At 37.9% G+C, this 27,779-nt stretch overlaps 1 protein-coding gene across 2 annotated transcripts in view; it reads left to right on the top strand.

Moving 5' to 3' along the window:
* The window catches only part of LOC5575383, a 77,375-nt gene that overhangs the window by 18,556 nt on the left and 31,040 nt on the right, over positions 1-27,779 (top strand). For both annotated transcript variants that reach the window (XM_021850018.1, XM_021850017.1), the window contains 2 exons: positions 25,688-25,918; positions 26,539-26,906. In XM_021850018.1, the coding sequence (XP_021705710.1) occupies positions 25,688-25,918; positions 26,539-26,906 (599 nt within the window). The remainder of the gene's footprint in view (positions 1-25,687; positions 25,919-26,538; positions 26,907-27,779) is intronic.

Here is a 27,779-nt window from a genome sequence, read left to right as displayed (position 1 = left end):
CACTGTCATCTCTAGATTTTCTTACTTATCGTACCAGTCAGGCTAAGGCTCGCTGCACACAACGTCGTCTTGTGCCAGTCAGACTGTTTGCGAGAACCGGGTTGTTATCCGGCATTCTGGTGACATGCCCGGCCTACCGCAACCTCCTAATTTTTGCGAGCAGCTGGTGCAATTCATGGTACATTCGTTTTCTCTACGTTCCATCCTAAGGAGTGTATCGAAAAGTAGTCGCAAACATTCAAAACCGTCTCAAAAATATTGGGTTGAACCCACAAACAATTTTTTGATCAGAAATACTTCAAAATGTTTTTAAAAATTCTGATGCGGTGATATTGTTTCTATAAAGTGGCGTTTTGTATGATAATTTTTCAAATTACTAACAGATGACGATGAAAATCTTGCACACCTCTGAAAAAATTGATGTGTTAAAAAATGTGTCAAATTTTAAGAAAAAATGTTTTTTGTTTATGCTAATATATTTTGTGCCACAACTCTCAAGACATGGTATAAGAAATATATTGAAAAATACATAAACAAGCATTTGAGAGCAAATACAAAAATAAAAAAAAGTCGATTTTTAAGGACCTTGTTTTTTGATTTTTTTTCTTTCTATATGTTAATGGTGATATCAAGCGATTGGAACGAATTAAAAATTTGTTTTTGATTAGAAAAGTTTATTTGCATATTTATTAAGTAACGTAAGCAATAAATGGTACTCTATTTAATTAGCACTGTATATGACAGAGCTTCAAAAGTTGATTATACAAAAGTGACTTTCAAAAACCGACCAATAACTGAGCTTTCTTAGAGCAATAATTTATTTTTTTGAAATCCTTTTCACGTGCTGTATGAAGTAAACATATTTTCTTATAGAATAAGCTTTTCATCCTATTTAGTTTTATATAAATTGTGTTCAATACAAATCATCGAATCTTCAGAAAACACTTCAAAAATGTAATTTTGTGCAAGATTTTTTTTCTATGGTTTATAAATCTTGTTGTATTTGTATTAAGACTGCATATTATTCAATATTTTTTTAGGTGAAACAAAACTTGATGACATGATGAACATTTGCGTGAAAAAAGCTTTTGAAAAGATAAGCTATGCTCTGAGATATACCGTTTTAAATGTTTGCGACTACTTTTCGATACACTCCTTTATTCGCAATCCATCTTCGACCATCTATCCAGATCGCAATCCATCGCACCTTCTATTCGATAATATCAAGGGCAGGTCGATCCTCTGCACGTAGGGTCGTCCATGTTTTGTGCCCATAGAGACGTACCGGTCTAATCAGCGTCTTGTACATAGTTAAATTCGTGCGATGGCAAACACGATTTCCAGCCACGATGCGTCTCTGTATTTCACTGCTGGTGTCGTTGTCGGCGGTCACCAGTCAGCCTAAGTAAACTAATTCTTCGACCACGTCGATTTTATCATCGACACAACGAACTTCGGTAGAATTCCGTATAAAACTGCCAGCGGGATCCGTGGAGCAACTCGCTGGGATATTCCTGAAGGAAATACGGCGATCCTGGAGGAACTCCTGAAAAAATCCGGGAGAAACTCCGGATGAATTTTGGAAGGAAATTCTGTAACTGTAACTCCTAAGGAATTACACGAAGAACTCTGGAGGAATTACCGGAGAACGTCTAGAGGAATACACGTAGAACCTCTTGAGAATTTTATTTGGGTAAATCTGGAACTTCAGAGGATTTCCAAAGAACTACTAGAGGAATTTTGAAGAATTCCTGTAGAAATTTCGGAAAAAAAAATCCAGGAGAAAACATAGAGAAAATCCGAAGGAATTCTCGATGAAGCTCCAAAAGAATTCCCGGATGAAATCTTAAGGAACTTCAAAGAAATTCAATGAAGAACTCCGAGGAAATTCCATGACGAGCTCTGCAGGATTTTTTGGAGGGCCTCCAAAAGAATTCCTGCAGGGACACCAAAGCAATTGCTGGACGAACTGCGGAATAAATCTCAGAGATAATCCGGAGAAATTCCTAAAGAAACTATGGAGAAATTCCTGGAGGAACTCTGGAGAATATCCTGGAGAATCTCCAAAGGAATTACTGTAGGGAACTCAGAGGAATTTATAGAGGAAATCCGCAAATTTCTGAAGGAACACTGAAAGAATTCCTTGAGAATCCCTGAAAAACCCCGTAGGAGTTCCCGGTGGAGCTCCGAAGAAATTCCCATAGTAACAACTATATTTTGCCGGCTGCTTGGGCACGTCAGGAGTTAATCATCAATATTAACCTCCTTTTCCCGAGCAGCCTAGATAGCCGCGTAGTGTCGGTAGCGGTTTTGACGTAGAACTACGTCTTTCTTCTCTATACAGGAGTGAAATTGGAATTTCAAAACCAAGAGCGTTACGTTGGCATGAAATATTTTAAACGTTTATAACTTTTCGCTGGCTTAACGAAATTTCTTGATTAGCACCTCAATCGAAAGACAAGACATCAAAGCTTCATGTCGTTTACTTACTGAATCCCAAATACCTGTTCAAATAGTTTAATAACTGTTTTAAAAGAGAACATTGATTTCAAGCAAATCTATAAATAGGGGTGGCTAGAGAAAATTTGACGTCATTTGCTTTTCACTCTCCGATTGGCTCGCATCTCAACAAGCGACAGATCGGCTGACCGGGCGTGCTTCTCAGGCACAGACATCGATAGCGAAGGACGCCCCCGTTTGTCTTGCTTCGCTCAAATCAAACTGTTGAGCGAGCGAAAGAAGATGCCGTCCGAAGTTAAAGCCATCACCGCTGCCACCGCCAAGAAGAAGAAGAGGAAGCGGTCCGCAGGAGAACTTGCGGTCGAACTGTGAACACGGTCGGGCGAGCCATTCTCGCTTTGTGGTTCACCGCTTGTTTGCGTTCACCCAGCCATCGTCATCGCCGCCGCAAATTTCATCGGCCAAGGAGCTGTTGACCCGCGCTTCAAGATTTCGACTCGTGATAAAATCAGCATTGGTGGTCAAGAAGCAATCCCGTTAGGAACAAATACCAGAAGCCCCCTGAGTTGCTGGTCCGAGGAGCTGCTAATCGAGCGTCGGATTAATGTGATCGCTCTAGATTTCAAGAGTGAGCAACGTTTCCAGCAACGAAACATTCAGCTGGTTCGTCGTATAAGCAAATTACTTGCTCAAATTTAGCTAACAAAGCCATCGGCCCTTTTCAGGGCCATCAAATTTGTGGAAAAGAGTTAAAAGAAAAATATTTACGACTTCTTATATTCCTAAATAAATTTCACAGCTACATACAAAATTTCATTTGTCATGAATAATTTATGACTCAACAATTTGAGATTGTACTCGCAGACGCTGCTGCAGTGCCGTCGGGGTGAGTGCTCAACATTTCACAACGATTGTAAAATAGAGTGGCATTTCCAACAGCGCCTTTTATGTTCCATATTTTATGGGAACACTTTGATTAGGAAAATTATCACATGGAACAAAATTGCGACATATTTAGAATGCTTTTGAAAAGACATTCTCATTGAACAATTGTAATAATTTTGGCACCCATGGATCAGAAATTTACCTTCATAATAAAGAAAACTATTGATTATCAATAGCTCGTATTGAATATTTAGGGAATGTCAATCATTCCAACAATTCATGTTCGACCAAATTCTCACGTATTAGCATTCTCGGCAATTTTTAAGTAATTCCAAGCCCAACACATTATTGGCACATACCCATTTCCCAGATTGGTCGATCAGAAAGCGAAGAGCACAAAAGGGAGGAGCATCATCTGCTATTCTAAGGTTATAAAACATGCTGCCTTCGTCGAATTCAGTTTCATTCTATTTCCGCTTTCGAGCTGGTAAGAGCCCCTCCGAACTTGCTTAGCGAGAAGTACCTCGCTTCTAGAATCCTGCTGAGCTGTTAATCCAGAATCTGGTTTGTGAAATCGCTCAAGATTTCAAGATTGAGCTACGTTTCCAGATTTCAACTAAATCCCTGTGATCCGCTACCCTGTTGCTGTTGTGCACTCATGAAATATTCAGCTGGTTTGTCGAATAAACAGAGAACTTATTCACATCTTCTTCTTCTTCTTCTTCTTCTTCTTCTTGGCATTAACGTGCTCACTGGGACAGAGCCTGCTTCTCAGCTTAGTGTTCTTATGACACTTCCACAGTTATTAACTGAGAGCTTTCTTTGCCAAAGTTTCCATTTTTGCATTCGTATATCGTATGGCAAGTACGATTATATTCTATGCCCAGGGAAGTCAAGAAAATTTCCATTACGAAAAGATCCTGGACCGACCGGGAATCAAACCCATACACCTTCAGCATGGCTTTGCTTTGTAGCCGCGGACTCTAACCATTCGGCTAAGGAAGGCCCCAACTTATTCACATGCATTTGCAACTTTTTCGAGTTAGATCTCAGTTATTTATGGACCGATTCGAATGAAACTTTCACAGAGCATCAGATATATCTTGAATTTTAACACATATTTTTGAATAATTTTTCCAATCACGAGTTTATAAGTAATAACGGTTTGACTAAAGTGTAATTTTCGACGAAAAATTCAAAACTTTTTATCGCAAAATCTGATAGCCCTACACAAAAACTGTCTTCAGCAAACTTATTCATCTCGTCAAAATCTACAACTTTGCTGAAGATACCATGAAGCTATTCCTTCAATATGTTTAATTATGTCAATTATAAAAAAAAATCGTCAAAAAATTCATTTTAGTCAAACCGTTACTGCTTTTCAACGTGTGATTGGAAAAATCACTCAAAAATATATGTCAAAATTAAAGTTATGTCTGATATTCTGTGATAACTTCATTCAAATCGGTCCATTAATAACTGAGATATAATTTATCAAAGTTAGTCAGTTTGCATGAAAAAAAAAACCAAGAGCGTTACGTTGGCATGAAGTATTTTGAACGTTTATAACTTTTTGCTGGATCAACGAAATACCTTGATTAGCACCTCAATCGAAAGACAAAACATCAAAGGTTCATTTCGTTTACGTACTGAATCCCACATACATGTTCGAATAGTTTAATAACTGTTTTAAAAGAGAACGTTGATTTCAACCAAATCTATAAATATGGGGTGCTAGAGAAAAGATGCTTTTCACTCTTCGCTTGGATCGCATCTCAGTAGGCAGCAGGTCGGCTTGCTCTGACCGGGCGTGCTTCTCAGGCACAGACATCGATAGCGAAGGACCTCCCCGTTTGTCTTGCTTCGCTCAAATCAAACTGTCGAGCGAGCGAGAGAAGATGCCGTCCAAAGCCAAAGTCATCACCGCTGCCGCCGCCAAGAAGAAGAAGAAGAAGAAGAGGAAGCAGTCCACAGGAGAATTTGCGGTCGAACTGTGAACACGGTCGGGCGAATCATTCTCGCTTTGTGGTTCACCGCTTGTTTGCGTTCACCCAGCCATCATCACCGCCGCCATCTTCAGATTTCGACTTAAGCCCGGTGTTACTGTTGTGCGCCATCCACGCCACGAAACTTTCGGTTCGTCGTATAAGCAAATAACTTGCTCAAATTTATACATTTGAGTTGAGGATTCCCCGTTTGACCATGGCAATCAACTGATAACATCCCGCAGTGTTATTTATCTGTAAAAGCATCAAAGCTAACAAAGCCATCGGCCCTTTTCATCAAACTAGTGCAAAAGAGTTGAAAGAGAAACATTTCCGACTTTATTTATGACTTCTTATATTCCTAAATCAATTTCACAGCTTCACTTTGTCATGAATAATATATGACTCAACAATTTGAGACTGTAATCACGGGCGCTGCTGCAGTGCCGTCGGGGTGAGTGCTCAACATTTCACAACGATTGTAAAATAGAGTGGCATTTCCAACAGCGTCTTTGATGTTCCATATTTTATGGGAACACTTTGATTAGCAAAATTATCACATGTAAGGGAACTTACGTATTCTCAGCAACTTAAGCAGATGCCGTGCTTCTTTTGGAATTTTCTCGGACATCAGCAGACAAATTCCGTGTTTGTCTATTTACATTTATGCGTTGCTCAATCCTCTATCGATTCACACCGACAGACTTGTCAAAATGCTTTTGGAAACGTTTTTACAACTCTGCGAACATACCTTCTTGGTGTGACTATTGTCGGCAGCCCCACTCTCTTCGGCAACTTTCCCATAACAACTGCTGGTGAATCTATTCGGCAGCTCCAAATCAGTCGCATTTTGAGGCGTGCTCATTTGAATTTTTGACATCTCCGGCGATATCGTTTGTTTAGTCTCGGAAATCTCGCCAGCGGGAAGCGGGCAGACTGAATGTTTCCACTGATGTGTTTTGATAGAAAAATACTGTGTATTCGGCGTTTGAAATTTGGTTGCCGATAATAGTCGAATGGTGCCGAAGCCGTAAGTCTCCCTAATAAAATTGCGACATATTAAGAATGCCTTTGAAAAGACATTCTCATTGAACAATTGTAATAATTTTGGCACCCATGGATCAGAAATTTACCTTCATAATAAAGAAAACTATTGATTATCAATAGCTCGTATTGAATATTTAGTTAATGTCTACCCTTCCAGCAATTCATGTTCGACCAATTTCTCACGCATTAGCATTCTCCGCAATTTTCAAGTAACTCTAAGCCCAACACATTATTGGCACATACCCATTTCCTAGATTGGTCGACCAGAAAGCGAAGAGCACAAAAGGGAGGAGCATCATCTGCTATTCCAAGGTTATAAAACATGCTGCCTTCGTTGGATTCAGTTTCATTCCAATTCCGCTTTCGAGCTGGTAAGAGCTCCTCCGAACTTGCTTAGCGAGAAGTTTTTCACTGCTAGAAACCTGCTGAGCTGTTAATCTTCAAGCTGCCAATCCAGCATCTGGTTTGAGAAATCGCTTAAGATTTCTAGGTTGACCGATCCGCGCTTCTAGATTTCGACTCGCGGTAAACTCCGCATCGGTAGTGCAGTCAAGAAACAAGCCCGCTATGCACCAATACCAGAGCCCCCTGAGTGGCTGATCCGAGGAGCTGCTTATCGAGCGTCTGGCTTATGAAATCGCTCAAGATTTCAAGATTGAGCTACGTTTTCAGATTTCAACCAAATCCCTGTGATCCGCTACCCTGTTGCTGTTGTGCACCCATGAAATATTCAGCTGGTTTGTCGTATAAGCAGAGTACTTGTTCAGATATACTCTTTCGTTGGTGATTCTCCGTTTTATCATGGCAACCAACAGATAACATCCCGTAGTGCTATTCATCTGTGACAGCATCCAAGCTCAATCGGCCCTTTTCAGCGCTAACATACGTTCATAAAAGGGTTTATTGGATGATATTTACTGATTTATCTATAATGATCTAAATATCGCGGTATTCTACAAAACTTGATTTGGTTCACATAATTTACCCCACATAATTACATGAATTTGAGAATTTACCGCTGCAGCGCCGTCAGACCGTAATAACATCATAGTGCTTAGCATTGTATGGTTTTTTAACAGCGTCGTTGATTTATCATAATGGAGGAACACTTCCTAAATTCTCGAGTACGGAAATTGGAAAATGTATTAAAATTGTGACAGATTTTAAATACTGTTCAATAAACTGTTTCTTGACCATTTGTAATGAGCAACTATTGATCTGAAATTTTTCTACATGTTAGTCTATTGCAAATGTCATAGTATATAAATCAGAGCACATTGAACATTGATCAGAAATATTTAAAATTTGCACGAAAACAAAACATGCGTGATTTTAATTTATTGTAAGCTATTAAATAATGTTGATATTTTTACTGATACGAACATGCATGTGAATTTTCCAAGATATGTAAATCCCTAACCAAGACATCAACTTCATGTACCTTATCCTAGATTGGTCAATCAGAAGAAGGCTAAAAATACGAAAGGGAGGAGCATCGTCTGCAATTCAAATTATGTAAAACATACTATCTTCGACAGATTCGGTTCATTTAAGTGACGAATGACCTTCGGGTTAAAATCCCTCCGTAACAACAACAGGGTTCGGTTCATTTCATTTACTTTCGAGCTAGTAAGAACTTCTCGTGATAAACACAGTATAGTTAGTAATATTTCCTAATGTGCTTACCACATACTTGCTAATATCTCTTAATTCATATCGTAGCGTCATACAATATCTGATCACGTATAATCTACAATACGACAAATTGAGGATGTTCCGAGAACGCTGCTGCAGTGCCGTCGGGATGCACTAACAGCATAATGCTCATCTTGTACATCCCTTGTCAAGACATCAATTTCATATAGCCTATTTTCCAGATCAATGCAATAGACAACATGTAGAAAAATCAATTCAGATCAATAGTTTCTCATTACAATTGGTCAAGAAACAGTTTATTGAACAGTATTTAAAATCTGCCGCAATTTTAATACATTTTCCAATTTCCGTACTTGAGAATTTAGGAAGTGTTCCTCCATTATGATAAATCAACGACGATATTGGAAATAAAATACAATGCTAAGCACTATGATGTTATTACGGTCTGAAGGCGCTGTAGCAGCGTACACGGGTAAATTCTCAAATTCATGTGATTATGTGGGGTAAATTATGTGAACCAATTCAGGTTTGGTATTATACCGGGAGATTTAGATCATTATAGATAAATCAGGAAATATTATTCAATAAACTCTTTTATGAACGTATGTTGGCGCTGAAAAGGGCCGATTGAGCTTGGATGCTGTTACAGATGATCACTACGGGATGTTATCAGTTGGTTCCCATGATACGGAGAATCACCAACGAAAGTGTATATCTGAACAAGTACTCTGCAGATTATGTCGAAATGTCCGATTGTCGCCGGTAGTGGCCGCGGGAGCCGTAGTGCTCGGGATGGATTGTCCTCCATGACTGGTCCTGGCCGGAAATATTCGTGGGGAGAAACTCGACCCTTTGCTGCAGGAATTTCATTAACAACTCTTTGGTAAAGCAGAAATTTTCCGAAGAAAATTCTGCTAAAAGTGAACTTTTTCAAAACAACTCTTATTAAAAGGAATATTTATCAACAACTCTTTGTTAAGTGAAATCATTCTTAACAACTCTTTGCTTTGTTCGCTACTCGCACACTGCTGTGGCTTTCACGCGCTCTTCCTTGCTGCTCCGCTGCTAGATCCGTTCGTTACGCCGTTCGATTTATGAATGAGCTGGGAGCAGAACAACCACTGGTTTTGTTTGCTCCAGTTTCGTTCACCGATGGTGAGTGGTGGGGTTCTCGCCTTGTTGCTTTGTCGCTCCGTTCGCTACTCGCACACTGCTGTGGCTTTCACGCGCTCTTCCTTGCTGCTCCAGATGATCTGTCCGTGACGCCGTTCGTTTTGTGAATGAGCTGGGAGCAGAACAACCACTGGTTTTATTTGCTCCAGTTTCATTCACCGCTGGCGAGTGGTGGGGTTCTCGCTTTGTTGCCTCGTCGCTCCGTATGATACTCGCACGCGATTGGTTAATGCTTTCGCGCTATTTTAGATTGCGTGTTTTGTCGCTGTCTGAACGTTCCGTCCGTTTTGACGTTCGATTGACGTATATTTTCAATAGTTTATTGTCGATAATCAACAGGGGGAGGGTTTTCAGACACTATTTGACATGAACAAAAGAGAGTCCATGGTAGTTCTACGTGAACCCCGCGGTAATGTAACAGACATTACCCACCCCAATTTTTTTTCAACTGGCTAAGAATTAACACTACGGACTGCCTGTTCCGGTGGTAAAAGTCCACCTCACAGGTGACCCCTAATTTATGGTGTGATGCGTACCGTGCCTAGGAATGAATGGTTAGGGGGGTCTAAATAAAACCTAATCGCTAACGGAGCCTGTGGGGGCCCTCCACAGTATTGAGTCCTTCCTGTGCTACCCGGAGCAATGGTGCAGGTGACCTTGTGTTTCTCCGAGATAATCGGCTGCCCTTCTTCAGTCTCTATCCTGAGGCTTAATAAGGGTGGGATTATGAATATGTTGACATTTAATTTAAATTATCACCTATATGGATTCGCATTATGCGTGTTACACAGTGTATTCTGTGCTCTTTCGCCTTTGGCGACTTTAAATAGATACCGATCTGGTTTTTTCGTTGCTGGTCTTTTTCGTGCTGAGATTGCAAAAAGCTTAATCCTGCCTAGTTTGGGTAGTGGCTACGGTTAGGTTAGCTCAGATCAATCTTCAGCATAAAAGAACAGCAACGTTCAATCTTTGCAGACTCATGCAAAATGGTGCAGCCCAAGTGGCGCTAGTTCAAGAACCCTACTTTCGTAGAGGGAACTTCTATCTAGGTAACCTTGTGGACCCAGTTTTTGCTACTTTCAGCAAACTTGAAATGGCAAACTCGCGCTCAATGCCCCGCGCATGCGTGCTCGTTAATAAAGCAATCGTTGCTACACTCATTTCTGAGTTAACTACCAGAGATGTATGTGCTGTCACAATCGATGTTTCTGTTGGTGACCTCAACAGGAAATACGTCTATTGTTCGGTATATTTACCACATGATGAACCATCCCCAACGGATGACTTCAAACGAGTTGTCGTACACTGGGTAACAAAAGGCCTTCCGCTGATTGTGGGCAGTGATGCTAATGCTCATCACATCATCTGGGGCAGCTCAGATATCAATTTGAGAGGCTCCAGTCTGATGGAATACTTAAGTAGTACAGACCTTGGATTACTTAACATAGGCAATCGCCCAACCTTCATGGTTTCTAATTAGAGTGTCCATCCCGGGACATCCCGGGACAAAAAATCCCGGGATTCGACAAATTTCGGGATTTCCCGTTTCCCGGGATTTTATATCTGACATCCCGGGAATCCCGGGATTCCCGAAATGTACGTAGAATTTGATGAAAACAAATAAATTTCAATAAAAAACAATGACATTTTTCCTCACTATCAACCTTATGTGATAAAGTAGAAAAGCATAATTAAACATTGGCGTAGGAACAGGGGGGTGGGGGCAGGGGGGCCTGGCCCCCTCCAGACTCATCCAGACCCCCCCCCCCCCCAGAATTTTTGATGATAATAAATATTGAAAAAAAAAAAAAACAATTTACCATGAAGCAGAACATTCTGAAACAATGTCCATGACACTTATTATTGACAAAAATCTCTTCACTAATTACGTTATTTCACGTTGCATAACTATAGTGAGAAAACCTCGCTTGTCATACACAGCATCAGCGTGGTGGTGCTGACTTCGGTGGAACGCGCAACAACCGAAAGCTTAATATCCGGCTGTCGATCGATTGGTTACTGTTGAGACTAGCTTCTTGGTGTAGGCGATATACGCAAATCTTCGACATCTTCGTTCCAAAAACTACCGTGGTACAAAATAGCGTCAATATCCTGGTAGTTTGATTCTCAAAATTCGTTTTTTTCTTTCTTTCTGAATGATCCAAATAATGCTGTTTAGGAGAAAGTAGCATATTAACAGTATTTTGCTTTCTCATGTTTTTGGAGGATAACCTGTTCGAGATGTCCTGCAATGATGATTTTTCTTATGAGAATTCACTTAAATAGTCCATACATTAATTTCAACTCGTATAATGTCGCAAAATTTTTTTATTTTTTTTTTCTATCTTTATTAACAAGATTTTTAGCCCTGGGCTAGTTCATCTCGGGACCAACGGCTTTACTTCCCTTCGTCACTACAACTTTTTTGTCAGTGACTATCTCGGGGATGGGATTTGATCCCAGGTCCTCGGCGTGAGAGGCGTGTGTTCTAACCACTACACCAGGCCCGTCCCCAATTTTTTTTGAAAAAATAGACAAAATTACTAATTTTTAAATTCATAGCAGAATTTTTTGTCCAAAAATCAGGCTCAACTTTCAAGGTATTTCAGCATTTCCTAGTTGTCTTCAGATGAATGGTAGAACTTAAACCTGGTGTGAAACAATGTAACAAAATCAATCAGAGTGTATATTCCAGCAAATTGAATTGGCTTCAAACTTTTGCAAATCTCTTGGAAATTAGTCAATTAAAATTGTGGGACTTGTTCATACTTTCAAAGCGAATTCCTCCTGGAAGACATTCATTTCTTCTTTGTCTACTTTTTATTAGCAAATTGATTCCGGACAATGTTCCTGGATTTACCTAGAAAAAGTTACTTACTCTTTCAAAAGTTCAGTTTTCCCTCGCCATTCCTCCAAAAATCATTGATTCTATCAAATCTAAAACTAAGATATTTCGCTGAGAGTTCTTTTAGACATTCCTTTGAAGAGTTTTTCAAAAGAAAAAATATTACAATTTTTTTCCGCGAAGTTCATTAAAAGTGCTTAAGAAATATTTCCAAAAAACATCGAAAATTGCAAAAAAAAAACTTTTTTTTCAAGGAATTTTGCTTCAAATCCCCGGTTTGTTTAAAAATTGGAAAGAAAATTGTTTTTGAAACGTCTCTTGCCTTAGAATCATCAGAGGAAATTTGCTGAAAACCTCCAGGAAAACTTTCACTTTCAAAACTAGCATAGGGGTAAAGTAAACTGTAGAAAAATATGTAGCAAAATAACTGGGAAGAAGGAAAATATTTATTAATATATTTATAGATACATATATTGGTCTTCTTTAAAATACTTCTTAGAAACAATGTTATCAATTATTGGCAGAATCCATATTCTTGGTTTGAATTTTGTGCGATACGAGGGCGGAATTTTTAGAGGCTTTCTGGCAGAACTCTAGAAAACCATACGTCAAAGAAGGATAAATTTTAAGGATAATTTCCAAAGAAGATTCTGCTGGACCTTCTTGAGAAATTTGTTGAAACATCTGAATTTTTCTGCATTAGTTTTGAAATATATTTATCTAATATTGTTCAAACAAGCACTGGTATCTCAGATATCGATTACAGTTCCAAGATTGCATGACGATTCTTGTTGAATCGATCAATAATTTTTCATATAATTGAAAGTCCATTATCGGTTTTGTGGTAACTTTTTGATAATGGGTGTGTAAACACATGAAAATCGCCAACCAAACTGCTGTTCAGCATCATTTCAGTTAGAATTTGATTCAAGAATGTAAATGGAGAACGTGGGTTCCAATTTGTTTAAATTACAGAATTTGTAAAAAAAAATCACCTGTAAAAGTGTTTTAAGTTCAAATATGCATAACAAACACTTATAGGTCTGTATAAATGGGTATAAACTAATATTTCTTAAAATATATGGAATGATTCACGTTTCGAAATTGAATTCAACATAAATCAAACATTTTTGAAATATAAATATTTCTAACAAAAACCGGATGAGGATGTCGCATACCTTCAGGCGTATAACATTATATGGAAATTACTGGCTTTGATTACAAAAATGGCCCCAATTTGTGAAAATGATGTTCGGTATGAGATTTGAGACCGGATTCATGATCTTCTATAACTGGGCTGTCAGGGATATGCAACGAATTATTTAAATCTCATCAATTTATGTTTATAAGTGTTTCAAAAATGAAAAAAGCTCATCGATTTTTAATATTAGAATATAAAGACTTAAATGCTATCGATTCCAACGAAAATAGTCCTGACATGAAGTATCATACTAATACTCTTTACTTTCGCATATTTAACTGATTAACATAAATTATGTAATTTCGTTTAGTATGTTGTATCAATGTTACCCGCATTATCAAAGATACACTGTTTAGGGTATTTGGAAATTTATTAGAGAGGTTTTGATTATCCTGTAATTTACCTATAAAGAAAAGATTATAAATTGTTTTTCATTGTACCATTGCCCATCTATTGTTCTAAGCACCGACTTCAACATTTTGATGTTTCACCTTCCTTCGCATGGAACATTTTTCATACACCAAACAGTACTACAGTACTACAAAATAATCGAAATTAAACTATTCAAAAAAAATGTTTGGAATTTCTTAAAGTAAGAAAAATGGGATCTACATCAATATGTTCATCATAGTATCATGAAACTTCGGAGTTCATACAATATATTATCTAAGATTTTAATTACAAATATTTTCAGTAAAAATTAAATCCGTTTTAACACCAATAATATTCTAATAATAAAAGACGAAGAAAAAGAACAAGATTTTTTATAGTAAATCCTACAAGTACCACTTAAGCTTTTCTGTGAGATACTTTGACAACAAGTTTCAGAAATTCTATGAAATAAGGTTTTTTTTTACAAATTCTTATGAGGAATTATTCAAAAAAAAAAAATACCAACAAACTTCTTCTAACCCTTTTTATGTGTTTATCTAGAAATCTGATATGCAGCGATTGGTATAGGAATTTGTAAAACAATCACTAAAATTATTGAAATATTCCTGAAGTAGTTAATAAGTTGATAATTTTTTATTATGGAAGAATCCTGAGATTACCATTCGTAAAAAAATGAAGTTATTTTTAGAACCTGAAAGTTATTCTTAGAACTAGTAAGAATATTTCTTGGAACTTATGAAGAATTTTTTCGAGAAGTTTGATAATGAATTGCAAAATCTTAGTTAATCTGGTGAAAAAAATATGTAAAAAAGTCCCAAAATAATCGTGAGTGCGGTTTGAAGAAAAAATACCTCTGGAGAATACTTAGAAGATAATCTGGTTAATTTTTTGGAAGAATCTTAGGGAAACAGTAATATAATTCTCTATGAAATCCCTGAACAAATATCTCGAGAAAGCTTTGAGTAATTTCGTGGAAGAGTTTTGAAATAACGGTTGAACGCTAGGAACTTTATAGGAATTTTAGATATCTTCCAACATTTCATAGTTAGGTATTTTTAAACAAATAAAAAATATTTTTGAAAGCGTTTTGAAGGAATACGAGATGTTGTTCCTTTATTTAAAAGGAATCTTAAAAATATATTTTGTGAAAAAACACAGATAGATCTGCGGAGAGCTTCTATGAGTATTCATGTTTAGCATTTTTGCAATTGAATTATTTTTAATTTCTTGTGAGATATTACGATTAAACCTGGAAGAGTCATTTAGTTTTTTTGCAAGAAGTTTGGACAATTTTTGCTAAGATTTTTTCAAACAATCTTGTAGAGGAACTTTAGGACGAACTTCAAAAGCAAAGTTGAAAAAACTGGTTGCAAACTTTCTTAGGAATCCGTGGAATTAATCCTTGGTTGGTGATCTTAAAGACATTTATGGTGAAACTCCTAGAGCTTTTTTTTGGAGAAATCCTCAATAATTCCAAAAAATCATAATCAAATTATTAAATAACAACCAGAGGATACTTTAAACAAAATATTGGAATTTATATATAATAAGTACGTAGAGAACCTTCCAGGAGAAATAATTAAAATAATTTGTAATGCATTATCTGGCAGAGTTCTTCAAGATATTTTTTAAACAATTCGATAGAGATTCTTCGAGACATTTTCTGATAAGATCAGAAAGTCTGGGAATATTTTCCGTGGGAATCCCAGGACAAAATCAGTGAAAACTTGTAAAGGAGTTCTTGGAGAAAACACTGAAAATTACAAAAAATTATTCCTGAAGAAAATCTCGTGGGAATTTTCAGAGGAATCTCTTCAAAACACATGGTTGAATATCAAAAATTTCGTGGAAGAATAACAAAGGACATATCTTGTGATTTTTTGTTAGAATTATTTAAGAAATTTTGACTGGATTACAAAAAAAATGAGTCTTTTTCGTAGCGAAAATTGAAATTTACAAACATAACTAATGTGCCGTGAAATGAGACAGAATAACAAATAATTAAAATCAATACATATCTGTTAAAACTATGAACTTTTGCTATGGATGCCTTAAATTCGTGGTCACCAAAGTGCGGTCCGCGGGCCGCACGTTATGTCTGTATTTCTTAAATCTGAATAGTTCCCGTTCTTCGAAATACTGTTCTACTCCCAAAGTTATGAAGAACATCAAACAAAGCTATTACGAAAACAAACCTCCATCAGGAATAAAAATGGTTGAAAAAAAAACAGGGCTGAGGATCACTGCTATAAAACAATGAAACTAAAAAAAAAACATGAAGCTATGATATTTTCTAGGCCCCCCCTAGGCCCCCTCCAGAAAAAATTCCTAGCTACGCCAATGTAATTAAAAATAGAATAAACGAGTAAATACTTTCATGAAAAGATCAATTTACCAAGTAAGAAACACATATTTTTATTTCTCTAGTTGCGAAGTTTTAATGCTTTTCTTTTCTATATTAGCCGATATCATAAGCCTATGCTGAGAAAACCAATTTCAAAGTACACCTCGATTGCCGCAAATCGCAAGTCAGGACCATCTGTAAAAAGTAGGCGTTGAGAAAATTGACTGAGAAGTTTTTAATCTCGTTTTCCATACAAATATTCAAAAAATTCCAGGAGATTGGAACATGTTTCGATCTCAATGAAACTTTCATAATTTGATTTTCACTCCGTTACCTTCCCAAGAAAAATATAAAGATGACCAAATAACGATTCATTTTTGTGTCACACGATGCGAAAATCTGCAGTGGAACTGACATTTCATTATGGGACAATTCGATTTGGTGTGTTTTCTTAATTTTAATGAATAAAATGTGATTTATCGTTAGTGCAGCTGAAAGATCATTAGAAGATATAATAAAAACTGATATCAACTCAATTTTGACCAAAATGCAGATGGGACTGACTTGCGATTCACTGCAGTAAACTTCAGTGAATAATTTTCAGTAATTCACACAGAAAAAAATATGTAATTTTCAATGTGATGTAAACTGCAATGCTGTAAAAATAAATCAAATTCGTGTGTTGTTACAGCATCGTACAAATTGAAATGAATATACATTCAATTTTCAACTAAAAATGGTTGAATATTACATGATCGTGTAAATTTAAAGTGAATTCGATTGAAAAATAATGGATTGGTCGTTGAAATTTAGGTTTATTTTTATGCTCCAAATATGTGCATGAAAATAAACTTAAATTTACAACATATTTTTAGCTGTGAACTTTTAGCATGATCTACAATACCTTCAATGTTCTTTAATCGTTTCTTTTGTTCTTAAGTTTTTATGACTTTTCAAATGTTTAAAATTCAGACTTATGACTTGCTTTAAAATTATGACTTAAGTTTTATCATACTTCCATTCATTAGTGTTATAGAGAATTTGAAAAAAAAAATCCATGGCAAACCCGTTATTAGTCAAGCTAAGTTTTGATTTTTTTTCAGGTTACTTCATCAGAATAAGAAACTCTTATCTGAAATGTGTTTTTGTATAATAAACATATTATTTTGAAAAGTTGCTTTATCTGTTTATTTCATTGATAAAAAATGTATTGTTAAATATGTACAAATTTCAGTTTATTGAAAATTTTATAAATCCCGGGATCCCGGGATTTCCCGGGACAAGCATAGATTTTTGTCCCGAATCCCGGGACAAGCAAAATGGCCGGGAAATGGACACTCTATTTCTAATAGAGAAGAAGTGTTAGACATAACGCTCTGCTCGAATAGAATCAGTCACGAGTTGACGAATTGGCATGTATCAGATGAGGAATCATTATCTGATCATCGCTACATCTTCTTTGAACATTCAAATGTAACTGCGCAGACTTTGCGTTTTAGGAACCCCCGGTCAACAAACTGGGAACTCTATTTTGAATTGGTTGCGACCAAATTTCATGGATATTCTCCGTCCATTGAAAATCCAAGTGATTTGGATGATGCCGTTGATACTGCAACATCCTATATTATGAAAGCTTTTGAAGAAGCATATCCTCTGCGGTCTGTAAAGACTACAAGAGGGACCCCATGGTGGAACTCCGATCTGACTAGACTCAGGAAACAATGTAGAAGGAGTTGGAACAGACGCCGTTCAGCTGGATCAGAGTCGTTCAAGTCGGCTCGCAAGGCTTATCAAACATGTATTGAAACAGCTACTTGTAAGCAGTTTTGCTACCGGGTACATTCCCAGATCCTGGCGTGATATTACTGTAAAGTTTATCCCGAAAGGAGGACGTGCGTCGTATGAAGAAGCGAAGAGTTTTAGACCAATCAGTCTGACCTCTTTTCTTCTGAAATGTCTGGAACGCATTATCGATCATCACATCCGTGATGTTTATTTGGCAAACATGCCTCTTCATGTGAATCAACATGCTTACCAATCTGGAAAGTCCACTGTGACTCTCTTACACAAAGTTGTATACGATATCGAGAAAGCATTCGCTCAGAAGCAATCCTGCTTGGGTGTTTTCTTGGATATTGAGGGTGCCTTTGATAACGTGTCTTTCGATGCCATATTGGAAGCCGCACGAAACCATGGGCTACCTACAATGATTACCAATTGGATTCATCAAATGCTCAAAAACCGACATCTCTTCTCGACATTGCGTCAAGCAGCGATTCGAAAATTGAGTGTTTACGGATGCCCCCAAGGGGGAGTCTTGTCACCACTTTTGTGGAATCTCGTAGCAGATACGCTATTGAGGCAACTCAGTAATAGCGGTTTTCCAACTTATGGATTTGCCGACGACTATCTATCTTTGATAGTTGGTATGTGCATAAGCACCCTATTCGACCTGATGCAAAGTGCTCTTCAGGTAGTCGAGAGTTGGTGTCGCCAATATGGCCTTTCGGTTAACCCGAATAAAACATCTATTGTTCTTTTTACGGAAAGACGAAACCGCGATGGAATTCGACCTTTAAGTCTTTTAGGCACTGAGATTAATGTGACTGATCAAGTAAAGTATGTCGGAGTCATTCTAGATTCCAAACTTTCATGGACACCTCACATTGATTTCAGAGTCAAAAAAGCTTGCATGGCCTTCGGTCAATGCCGGCGAACCTTTGGTAAAACTTGGGGCCTCAAACCCAAATATATAAAATGGATTTACATAACAGTTGTTCGACCAATATTGGCATATTGATGTCTTGTGTGGTGGCAAAAGGGTGAAGTGAGAACAATCCAATCAAAATTGGGCCATCTCCAAAGGATGTGCTTGATGGCGATGTCTGGTGCGTTCTCTACAACTCCCACAGCAGCGCTTGAGGCCATTTTTGACGTTGCGCCACTACACAAATATCTTAAACAAGAAGCACTTTCTTGCTCTTACCGTTTATGGGTACTGGATCTACTGGAGAAAAATCCAGTGAATCGTAGATCTACACAAACTTCGTTGTTTCCACTTTTGGTGAATTGGGACAAAATTGTCCTTGCTCCAAGTGATCTCACAATTGCTTGTCACTTTCCTTACAGGACATTTACCACACAATTCCCTTCACGGGAAGAGTGGACGTCTGGCTATTTGGAAAGAAGTATATCTAACAATATAGTATGTTACACTGATGGCTCCCTTCTTGAAGGTAGAGCTGGTGCAGGAGTATACTCTCGTGAGCTAAGGCTGAATCAGTTTTACTCACTTGGTAGAAACTGCACCGTCTTTCAGGCGGAAATATTTGCTCTTTTGTGTGGAGTGCAATCAGCACTTCAACAGCGCGTAATGGGTAAAGTCATATACTTCTGTTCAGATAGTCAGGCTGCTATAAAAGCTCTTGCTTCGGCCAACTCAAGGTCGAAGCTTATTATCGCATGTCGAACTCAAATTGAGGAACTGAATTCAGTCAACTCTGTAAACCTTGTATGGGTACCTGGCCATTCTTCCATCGCTGGAAATGAATTGGCTGATGAGCTAGCTCGCGATGGAGCATCACATGACTTCATTGGCCCTGAGCCGGCTATTCCAATTTCCAAGTGCTGGGTGAAGCTTCAGATAAGCTCTTGGGCGGCAACTCAGCACAAGCAATATTGGAATAGTTTGGATTCGTGTCGTCAAACAAAATTGTACATTACTGAGCCATCTCCAAGGGTGGCGAAGTATTTAACAAATCTGTCAAAGCAGAATTGCAGTCTCTTGGTCAGAGCGTTGACAGGCCACTGCCGACTCAACTATCACATGGCAAATATTCAGCGTGCTGACTCATTTGTGTGTGATAGTTGTGACTCCGATTATGGAACTTCATATCACCTGATATGTAACTGTCCAGTTTTTTCGCAAATGCGATTCCAATTACTTGGTAAACACTTATTAAGTGAAACTGAATTCAGAAGCCTGAATCTTCAGGATATTCTGTTATTCTTAACCCGCTGTGGTAATGAGCTATAGGCTCTCTTTACGCTCATGCGTTTTGCAGTGTCCTTTTAAGGGCGCTGTTCGAACCCATTGTGGTATGGAGCTACATGCTCTCATTTCGCTTATGCGAGCTTCCCTCTTCAAGGGACCCCACTCCTATTTCCTCCCATCTTTCCCTTCCCTTTCCTCTCCCATCGGGTAGATGATGAAATAGGCTCAAATATGGCGATGGCACAAATCTCCCAACTATTGGGGAACGTGCCTTTGGAGCCGGCCTTCTGATACCTGGAGAATATCCTGGAGAATCTCCAAAGGAATTACTGTAGGGAACTCAGAGGAATTTATAGAGGAAATCCGCAAATTTCTGAAGGAACACTGAAAGAATTCCTTGAGAATCCCTGAAAAACCCCGTAGGAGTTCCCGGTGGAGCTCCGAAGAAATTCCCATAGTAACAACTATAGAATTCTCGGACAAACCTTGAAGAAATTCCCGATGGAGCTCCAAAGGAACTCCCTGCAAGTATTCTGAAAGAATTCCTGAGGGAAATCTGGAGGAATTTATAGGGGAACTCTGTAGGAATGCCTGGAGAAACTAATACTGGAGGAACAACGAAGAAATTCTAAAGACATCTCCGGAGTAACTTAAGGTGCAAATCTCCAGAGAAGTTCCTGGGGGAAACATCCGGACAAATTCTCTGAAAAAAAACGCGGAGGAATTTCTTAACGAAATCCACGGAGAAATTTCTGGATGAAATCCCCAACAAAATTCCTGGACAAAATCCCCGGAGGAATTGCTATTGGAATTTCTCTGAGGAATTTCTGGCGAAAATCCCCAGAGGATTTCTTGGGGATATCTTCGGATGAATCCTTGAAATCTCCAGAGGAATCACCGAAGGAAATCCTGGAGATACTTCTCGGAGGAATTCGAGGACGCAATCCCAGCAGAAAAATCTGGAGGAAATCTCCGGGGGAATCCCTAGAGGAAATCCCCGGAAGAATTCCTGGACGAAATCCCTGGAAGAATAACTATTAAAAATCCCCTGAGGAATTCCTGAACGAAATTCGCGGAGGAGTTCTTGGGGGAAACTTTCAGAAGAATTTTTTGGAATAAAATCTTCGTGGGAATTTCTGGAAAAAACGCCAGGGGGGAATTCCTTGGAGAAATTCCCGAGGGAAGCAGAAAAGAAATTTCTGAAAGAACTCCCCGGAAGAATTTCTGGAGAATATCCCCGGAAAATGCTTAAAGGAAATCCCCGGAGGAATTTCTTAATGAAATCTCCAGAGGAAATCCTAAACGAAATCCCCGGAAGAATTGCTAGACGAAATCTGCGAAGAAATTTTATTGGTATTCTCCTGAGGAGTGCCTGGAGAAAATCTCCAGAGGAGATATTGGGGAATATCCCCGGAGAAATCCCTGGAGAAAATCCCCAAAGAAATTCCTGGAAGAAATATTCCGATAGATTCTCAGAAAAAATCCTCGAAGTAATTTGTGTAAAATCCCTGGAGGAATTTCTGTATTAAATCTCCGGAGGAATCTCTGGAATAAATCGACGAAAAAATTCTCGGAAGAAATTTTCGGACGCATTCCTCGAGGAAATATCTTGATTAATTCTTGAAGAAGATCTCCGGAGGAATTCCTGGAAGAATTTCTGGAGGAAATCTCCGGAGAAACGCTCTGTAAAAATCAAATAAGGAATTTCCTGGAATACCCGGAGGATTTCCTGAACGAAATCCCGGAAACAATTCTGGACGAAATCCCCAAAGGAAGGTTCTTGGGGAATATCCACGGAGAAATCCTTGAAATCTCCAGAAGAATTCCTGAACGAGATCCTTTGAGGAATTGCTATTGGAATTCCCCCCAAAGAATTCCTGGCGAAATCCCCGGATGAATGCTTGAGGATCTCGCCGGAGGAGTCGTTGAAATCGCCGGAGGAATTCCTGGAAGAAATGCCAGAGGAATTTCTTAATGAAATTCCCGGAGGAATTCCTGGACGAAATCCTTAAAAGAATTGCTGTTGGAAATGCCCTGAGGAATTCCTGGAGAAAATTCCCGGAGGAGTGGTTGAGGATTTCGCCGATGAAATCATTAAAATCTCCTGTTGGAAATCTCCGGAGAAAATCCTAGTGTACATCTCCAGAGAAAATCCTGGAAGAAAACTCCAAATGAGTTCTCTGTAAACATCCCCGAAGGAATTTCTGGGGAAAATCCTGATGAAAATCTGGGGAAAATTCCTGAAGAAAATCTCCGAAAAGATTTCTGGTCGAAATCCCCGGAGGAATTCTGGGGGGAAGTTTTCTGCAGGGAAATTCCTGGAGAAATCCTTGGAAAAAAAAATCTCGGAAGGAATTCTTGTAGGAAACAACCGGAGGAGTTCTTGCTGGAAAAAAAAATCTCCGAAGGAATTCCTGTAGGAAATAACCGGAGGAGTTCTTGCTGGAAAACTCCAGAGAAATTCATGGAAAAAATCCTCACAGGGAATCTTGGACGAAATCCTTGGAGAAAATGCTATTGAAAATCCACTGAGGAGCTCTAGGGAGATATCTCCGAAGGGAACCCTGGAGGAGATATCGTGCCACTCGTGTCTATCCCCTTTTCTTATCACACCCGCTACCTAACGCAATGTTGAACAGTAAACACGAAAGTCCATTACCTTGCCGTAACCCTCTGCGAGATTCAAAAAGACTCGAGAGTGTGTCTGATACTCGCTCAATCGTCGTCTTGATCAATCTTTTCAGTTTGTCTGGGTAACCGATTTCTTAGACATCTGAATTTTCTTGAGCTTCCGTGAATTTCCTTCGCCAGTCCACGAATCCCTTCGACATCTTTCGATTCTCTTTACGTCTGTGGCATTTTTTGACTTCTTGCGAAACATCTAGATTTTTTCGGTTTTTGTATATAGATTGTTTTTGGCATCAGTGGATAATCTTAGGTACCGTAAAATAGAGTGAAGTTGATCATTTTTGAGCGATTCTGTTTAATAACATTTGGTAGGATGCATGTATTATCATCCACATATTTTTTAAACAGGTACTGCTTGGACATTTATCGATTTATGTTACCGTTATTTTGACAAAATGATATATTCATAGCAAAAACAATTTTTAGAAATCAAAAAGCGAAATTTTTGATTCCGGGTGAAGTAGATCAACTATTGCGATAGGTTTCAAAAAATAAGGAGATATGCTACTCACTAAATTTGAGGTCACTGATTATGGATCAAGTCTCAAAAATCTTACAACTAGTTGATAAATCGGTTAATTTTATAATTAAACTTTGTAGTTTTCAGAATAAACCACATTAAACGCCTAAAGGTAGGCAATTTCCTTTTAAAATAACAACCCGTTCACGAAAAGAACAATATTACCTCTAAAAATGAGTTTTTATTGTTAATACAAATTCGCGACTGGATTCAGAAAACAAATCTGGAATGTATGAAACAGTTTATTCAAATGACGTCTTAATATGGTCGGCGTTAAGTCAGAGGGGACCAAATACAAAACTTGGGAAAATTTGATTATTCTCTCATTAGATGGGAAATAACCTTACCTCCGTTTCACTTTGACCAGATTTGATGAATGCTGTAAACTGCGAGAGATATGTAACAAATTTACTTTGGATGATAAATAAAAATCTATAAAAGTGTGCAGTCATAGAGGACCAAGTGCTTATATACCTATTCATCAATAGAAATTTATAAATATTATTTAATTCGATGCATTTGATTTTCATTTTTTGACTATTTACCATATTTGGATGGGTGGTCAGAAAGTGCAACAATTTCTGTGCAGACAGAGCGGACCAAGTATTGAAAAACACTAAACTGATTGATTATTGCAGTTTTTGAGTCAATTTCAGAGTCCGATAGAAGTTCATGTTAGATCTATGGTGTATGTATGGAATGTGCTGGAACCCGCTGATAGGACCAGTATATTTTGGTCGGTATTCAAGATTTTCACTTGGTCCACTCTGACTGAACACATATTTGAATATTTCTGGTCTGCAATACCTTAATTTTCAAGCTATCGTAATGCCACTGATTTCGGTATTGACAATATGGATTATTGAAGAATTCACGATACTGGTGTCAAAAAGTCTTGATAATCTGCTTATCTTAGATATATGCACCCAGTTTGACCATTGAAGCATTAAATGATTATTATTTTCCTAGAAATTGTTTAGTCAGAGTGAACCAACTCACCGAACGGTGATCTTTAGTTCAGTCAGAGTGGACCAAGTACACATAGTCCATAAAAAATCGTACTATCATAGGTTTGGATTATGATTTTTCATAATAATCACTTCACATTATATTGTTTGAAAGTAACACAAAGATATGTAGAAATATTGAATCAAAATTTAAATGAGTTTAAAAACCACAGAGCTTTAGACTTTAAACACATTTTTCTCAAAATATGAAAAATGTCACTTAGTCCACTCTGACTTAACGCCGACCATATGGCCTTGGCAATAGTGTTTAGAGATGAACCCTTCAACAGTTCTTCAAACTATTCTAATAAGTCCTGATTTTCCCTGGTATAATTATCTTTATCGTAAAAGCAAATTTATGGAAATCAAGGGTAGATATCCTATAATGCAACACTACAGAGATGTTGATAACACTGCGGAACACGTTTTTGTCTCCAGCACCAAAATACCGCTATTCACTTAATTAAGGCTTGCTGAATCCATTGCCGTTTTGAGAAATATCATAGCACGTCTAGTTTTTGAGATATTGATTGTTGAAAATGCAAAAATTGACTATTTCAGGCAACTTGCATGCAAGTTTGCCAACTTGTACGGCAAATCATTTGCTTAATTTGCCACAGCATTCAAAATTTATGTGTTAAACAATACTTTTCATCAAAGTTTATTATGCTTTCGATGCGGAAAAGTTATTTTTTGATGGTTTAGAATATTATTGTATTTTGCCATATAAGAGAAACAAAGAATTTTCTATGGAGACTGCAAGCATGTTGAAAAAATCGGTTTAATCGAAATTGAATCGTGCGATTTTAATCAAATTATGTCTGAAATGAAAGTTTAAGTTCTATTTTGCATGTTTGTTGGATTTGATTACAAAAAAGTTAGATAAATTGGACTTTAAATTTCATGTAAACATCAATAAAACCAGTGTTTTATACAACTTTGGCGACCTGTAGCAAAAAATTGTGACGTGCTGGAAAATTTCTGAGAATGGCATAAGATTCAGTAACTCCAAATCTACTAGAGACACATAATTTGATCCTTGAGACACGCAAAAATGTTATTTTTGTTACGCTGTGTAATTGAAATCAAATTATTGCTCTCTTGGCAGACTTCACATGTGAGTTCAAGAATGATCAACTTCTCCCCACTGATCAACTACACCCCGAATTACGGTAGATATTGATTAGCAACTGCATCTTTGGAAGTTTTTCGAGGTCCCAAGATAATCTTCGACATCTTTCGATACCCTTCGGCATCCCTTAATTCCCTTTGGTTTCTCTGGATTTTCTTTCAGCTTTCAGGAATCCCTTTGTCATCTACAGATTCATTCCGGCATCTGGATATATTATGGAAAAATAATAATCATTTATTCACTGTGATTGGTTTGACGATCTATCCAATAATATTTTAACAAATGTTCTCCATCCTTAGACTAATTGATATACACTGCAACTACAGAAAGTGGCCAAATGTTTCATCTATTCCACAGCTCCGGCACAACAGCGACCGACGGTATTCCACAAGCCGGGGTATTTTGGACCAGAAAAGCCGCCACCATTGCCGCCATCCTCATCTACCGTAGGGACTATTTCGAGCACGAGCGCCTCGGAGCAAACGACGAAACCAAGCACGGAAACCGCAGAAACTTTACTCTGGAATGATAAACAGTTTTTCGAATGGTTCCTGCAAAGTAAATACAAGCAAATTAAATTAGATAATGGTAGGTTCCTTATCTTAAATGTGGTTTTCTAACGACCAACTGTTGCACCCTTTAGTAGTGAAACCGGGAGCCTACATATGCTGCTGACAAATATGAAAAATTGCGTATTCTGTTTCAAGTAGATTAGTTGATGATATGATTTTCAAACCTAGTCAAACTTTGTGGGTTATCACGATAACCGCAAATTATACGAAGAAAACAAACTCAACAGTAATTCTATGTTGATGTCGTCTATATTTGTCCAAATGTTAGTCCTAAAACTTGCGACTCATGATGTTTTTTTTTCAAAAAGGTATAATTCTCAACCATAACTTACTTCCCAACCCTTTACGTTGCCATTATTCATTTCTTATCTTCGTAAATTGATTATTAATGATTTGCTTGAGTGCTTGTTCAACCTCAATTCAGAACGTCTATCACTCTCTCCAGAAAAATTATTGACATAATATTGACCACATTCTTTATAATGCTCTGGTTTTAACTTTCATGATCCAAATCAATCACAATTTATCGGATGGCAATAAAGCCTACCGAAGTGCCTTCCTGTCGGTGGTTCCGGCACCATATTGAGCGAACAAAAGACCAAACCGCCTGTGTATTATAAGTGTTTTCGGTTTCAGACTACAACCTCCAACTTCTGGATCCTTTACCACTGAGACTGCTGCAAGACATCGAGGGTGAACGTTATGAATTGCCAGCATTATTGGATAAGGACAATGTTAATGAATTTCGGAAAATCTACGATGACAAATATCGTGAAAGTGAGACAGATTTGCAGCAGATGAGCAACGTGGGTGGCAACAAGCCTCACCTGACAGATAATCGACACGATAGTTGGACCAGCAGTGGCATCAATAAGAATTCGGGAGAAAGTGCCAAAGGAAGTGGGAGGAAACGAGTGCCACCCACAAAGCCATACATCCACATGCTGATGCTTTATGACCTGCTAAAAAGGGAAGCGAAAAAATTTATGTTCAACTTGTACGAGGTAAGCACTGCACGTAGGTCAACACTAATTTAGTGATAAATCTCCGACAGAAGCCGGCTCACTTGTTTGGTCAAATAACTCAGTTCGCACGATTACAATTTATCGGATGCCAAAATCTCATTTAGGATAATTTGTCAGGTGAAGTATGATCCGTGAGTGAATGTTTTGCCGCAGACCATGCAGCTTTGAGAGTTGTGAATGATTGGGAATAGGTATGTGTGTGTATTTAATGTCCATAGACCATCATAGCCGAAACAAATTACTGAATCAGACTGACTAAGCACCATAAATGGGGAAACGGCCTACATAATTGGAGCTCGTTCGAAAATTTAGCTGCGTGATGAAAATAAAGGCGTCGAACCACCCTCAAACGGATATCTGGAAATATCTAGTAAATTAAATGTAATAATTGTAAAAACATATAGAATAGCAGATTGAGAAGCAATGTGGTACTCTTTTTACTAATGAAATAGGTCTCACGTGATTTTCAATAGAACTTGAATTGTAACAATTTTGTTCATCGGAATCGTATAGAAATGACAATTTACCCCATTTCACCCTAAAATACTATTTTCATGTAATAAAAAAAACCGTTGTAATGAACCCATGTAGCCATAGCTGGAAAAGTAAACGCTTATATCTTAATTTTTGGAGGTATAACATCTTCCCAGAAAATGTGTAGTTTGCTCATATCTAAAACTCTTCAGAATATAGTACGCATGGAAATTATGATAGGGGCCTTCCTTAGCCAAGTGGTTAAAGTCCGCGGCTACAAAGCAAATCCAAGCTGAAGTTTCTGGGTTCGATTCCCGGTCGGTCCAGGATCTTTTCGTAATGGAAATTTCCTTGACTTCCCTGGGCATAGAGTATCAT

This window comes from Aedes aegypti, chromosome 3, assembly GCF_002204515.2.
Source record: "Aedes aegypti strain LVP_AGWG chromosome 3, AaegL5.0 Primary Assembly, whole genome shotgun sequence".
NCBI lineage: Eukaryota > Metazoa > Arthropoda > Insecta > Diptera > Culicidae > Aedes > Aedes aegypti.
The sequence above is the reverse complement of the archived record's forward strand: the minus strand, read 5'-3'. Positions and strand labels throughout refer to the sequence as shown.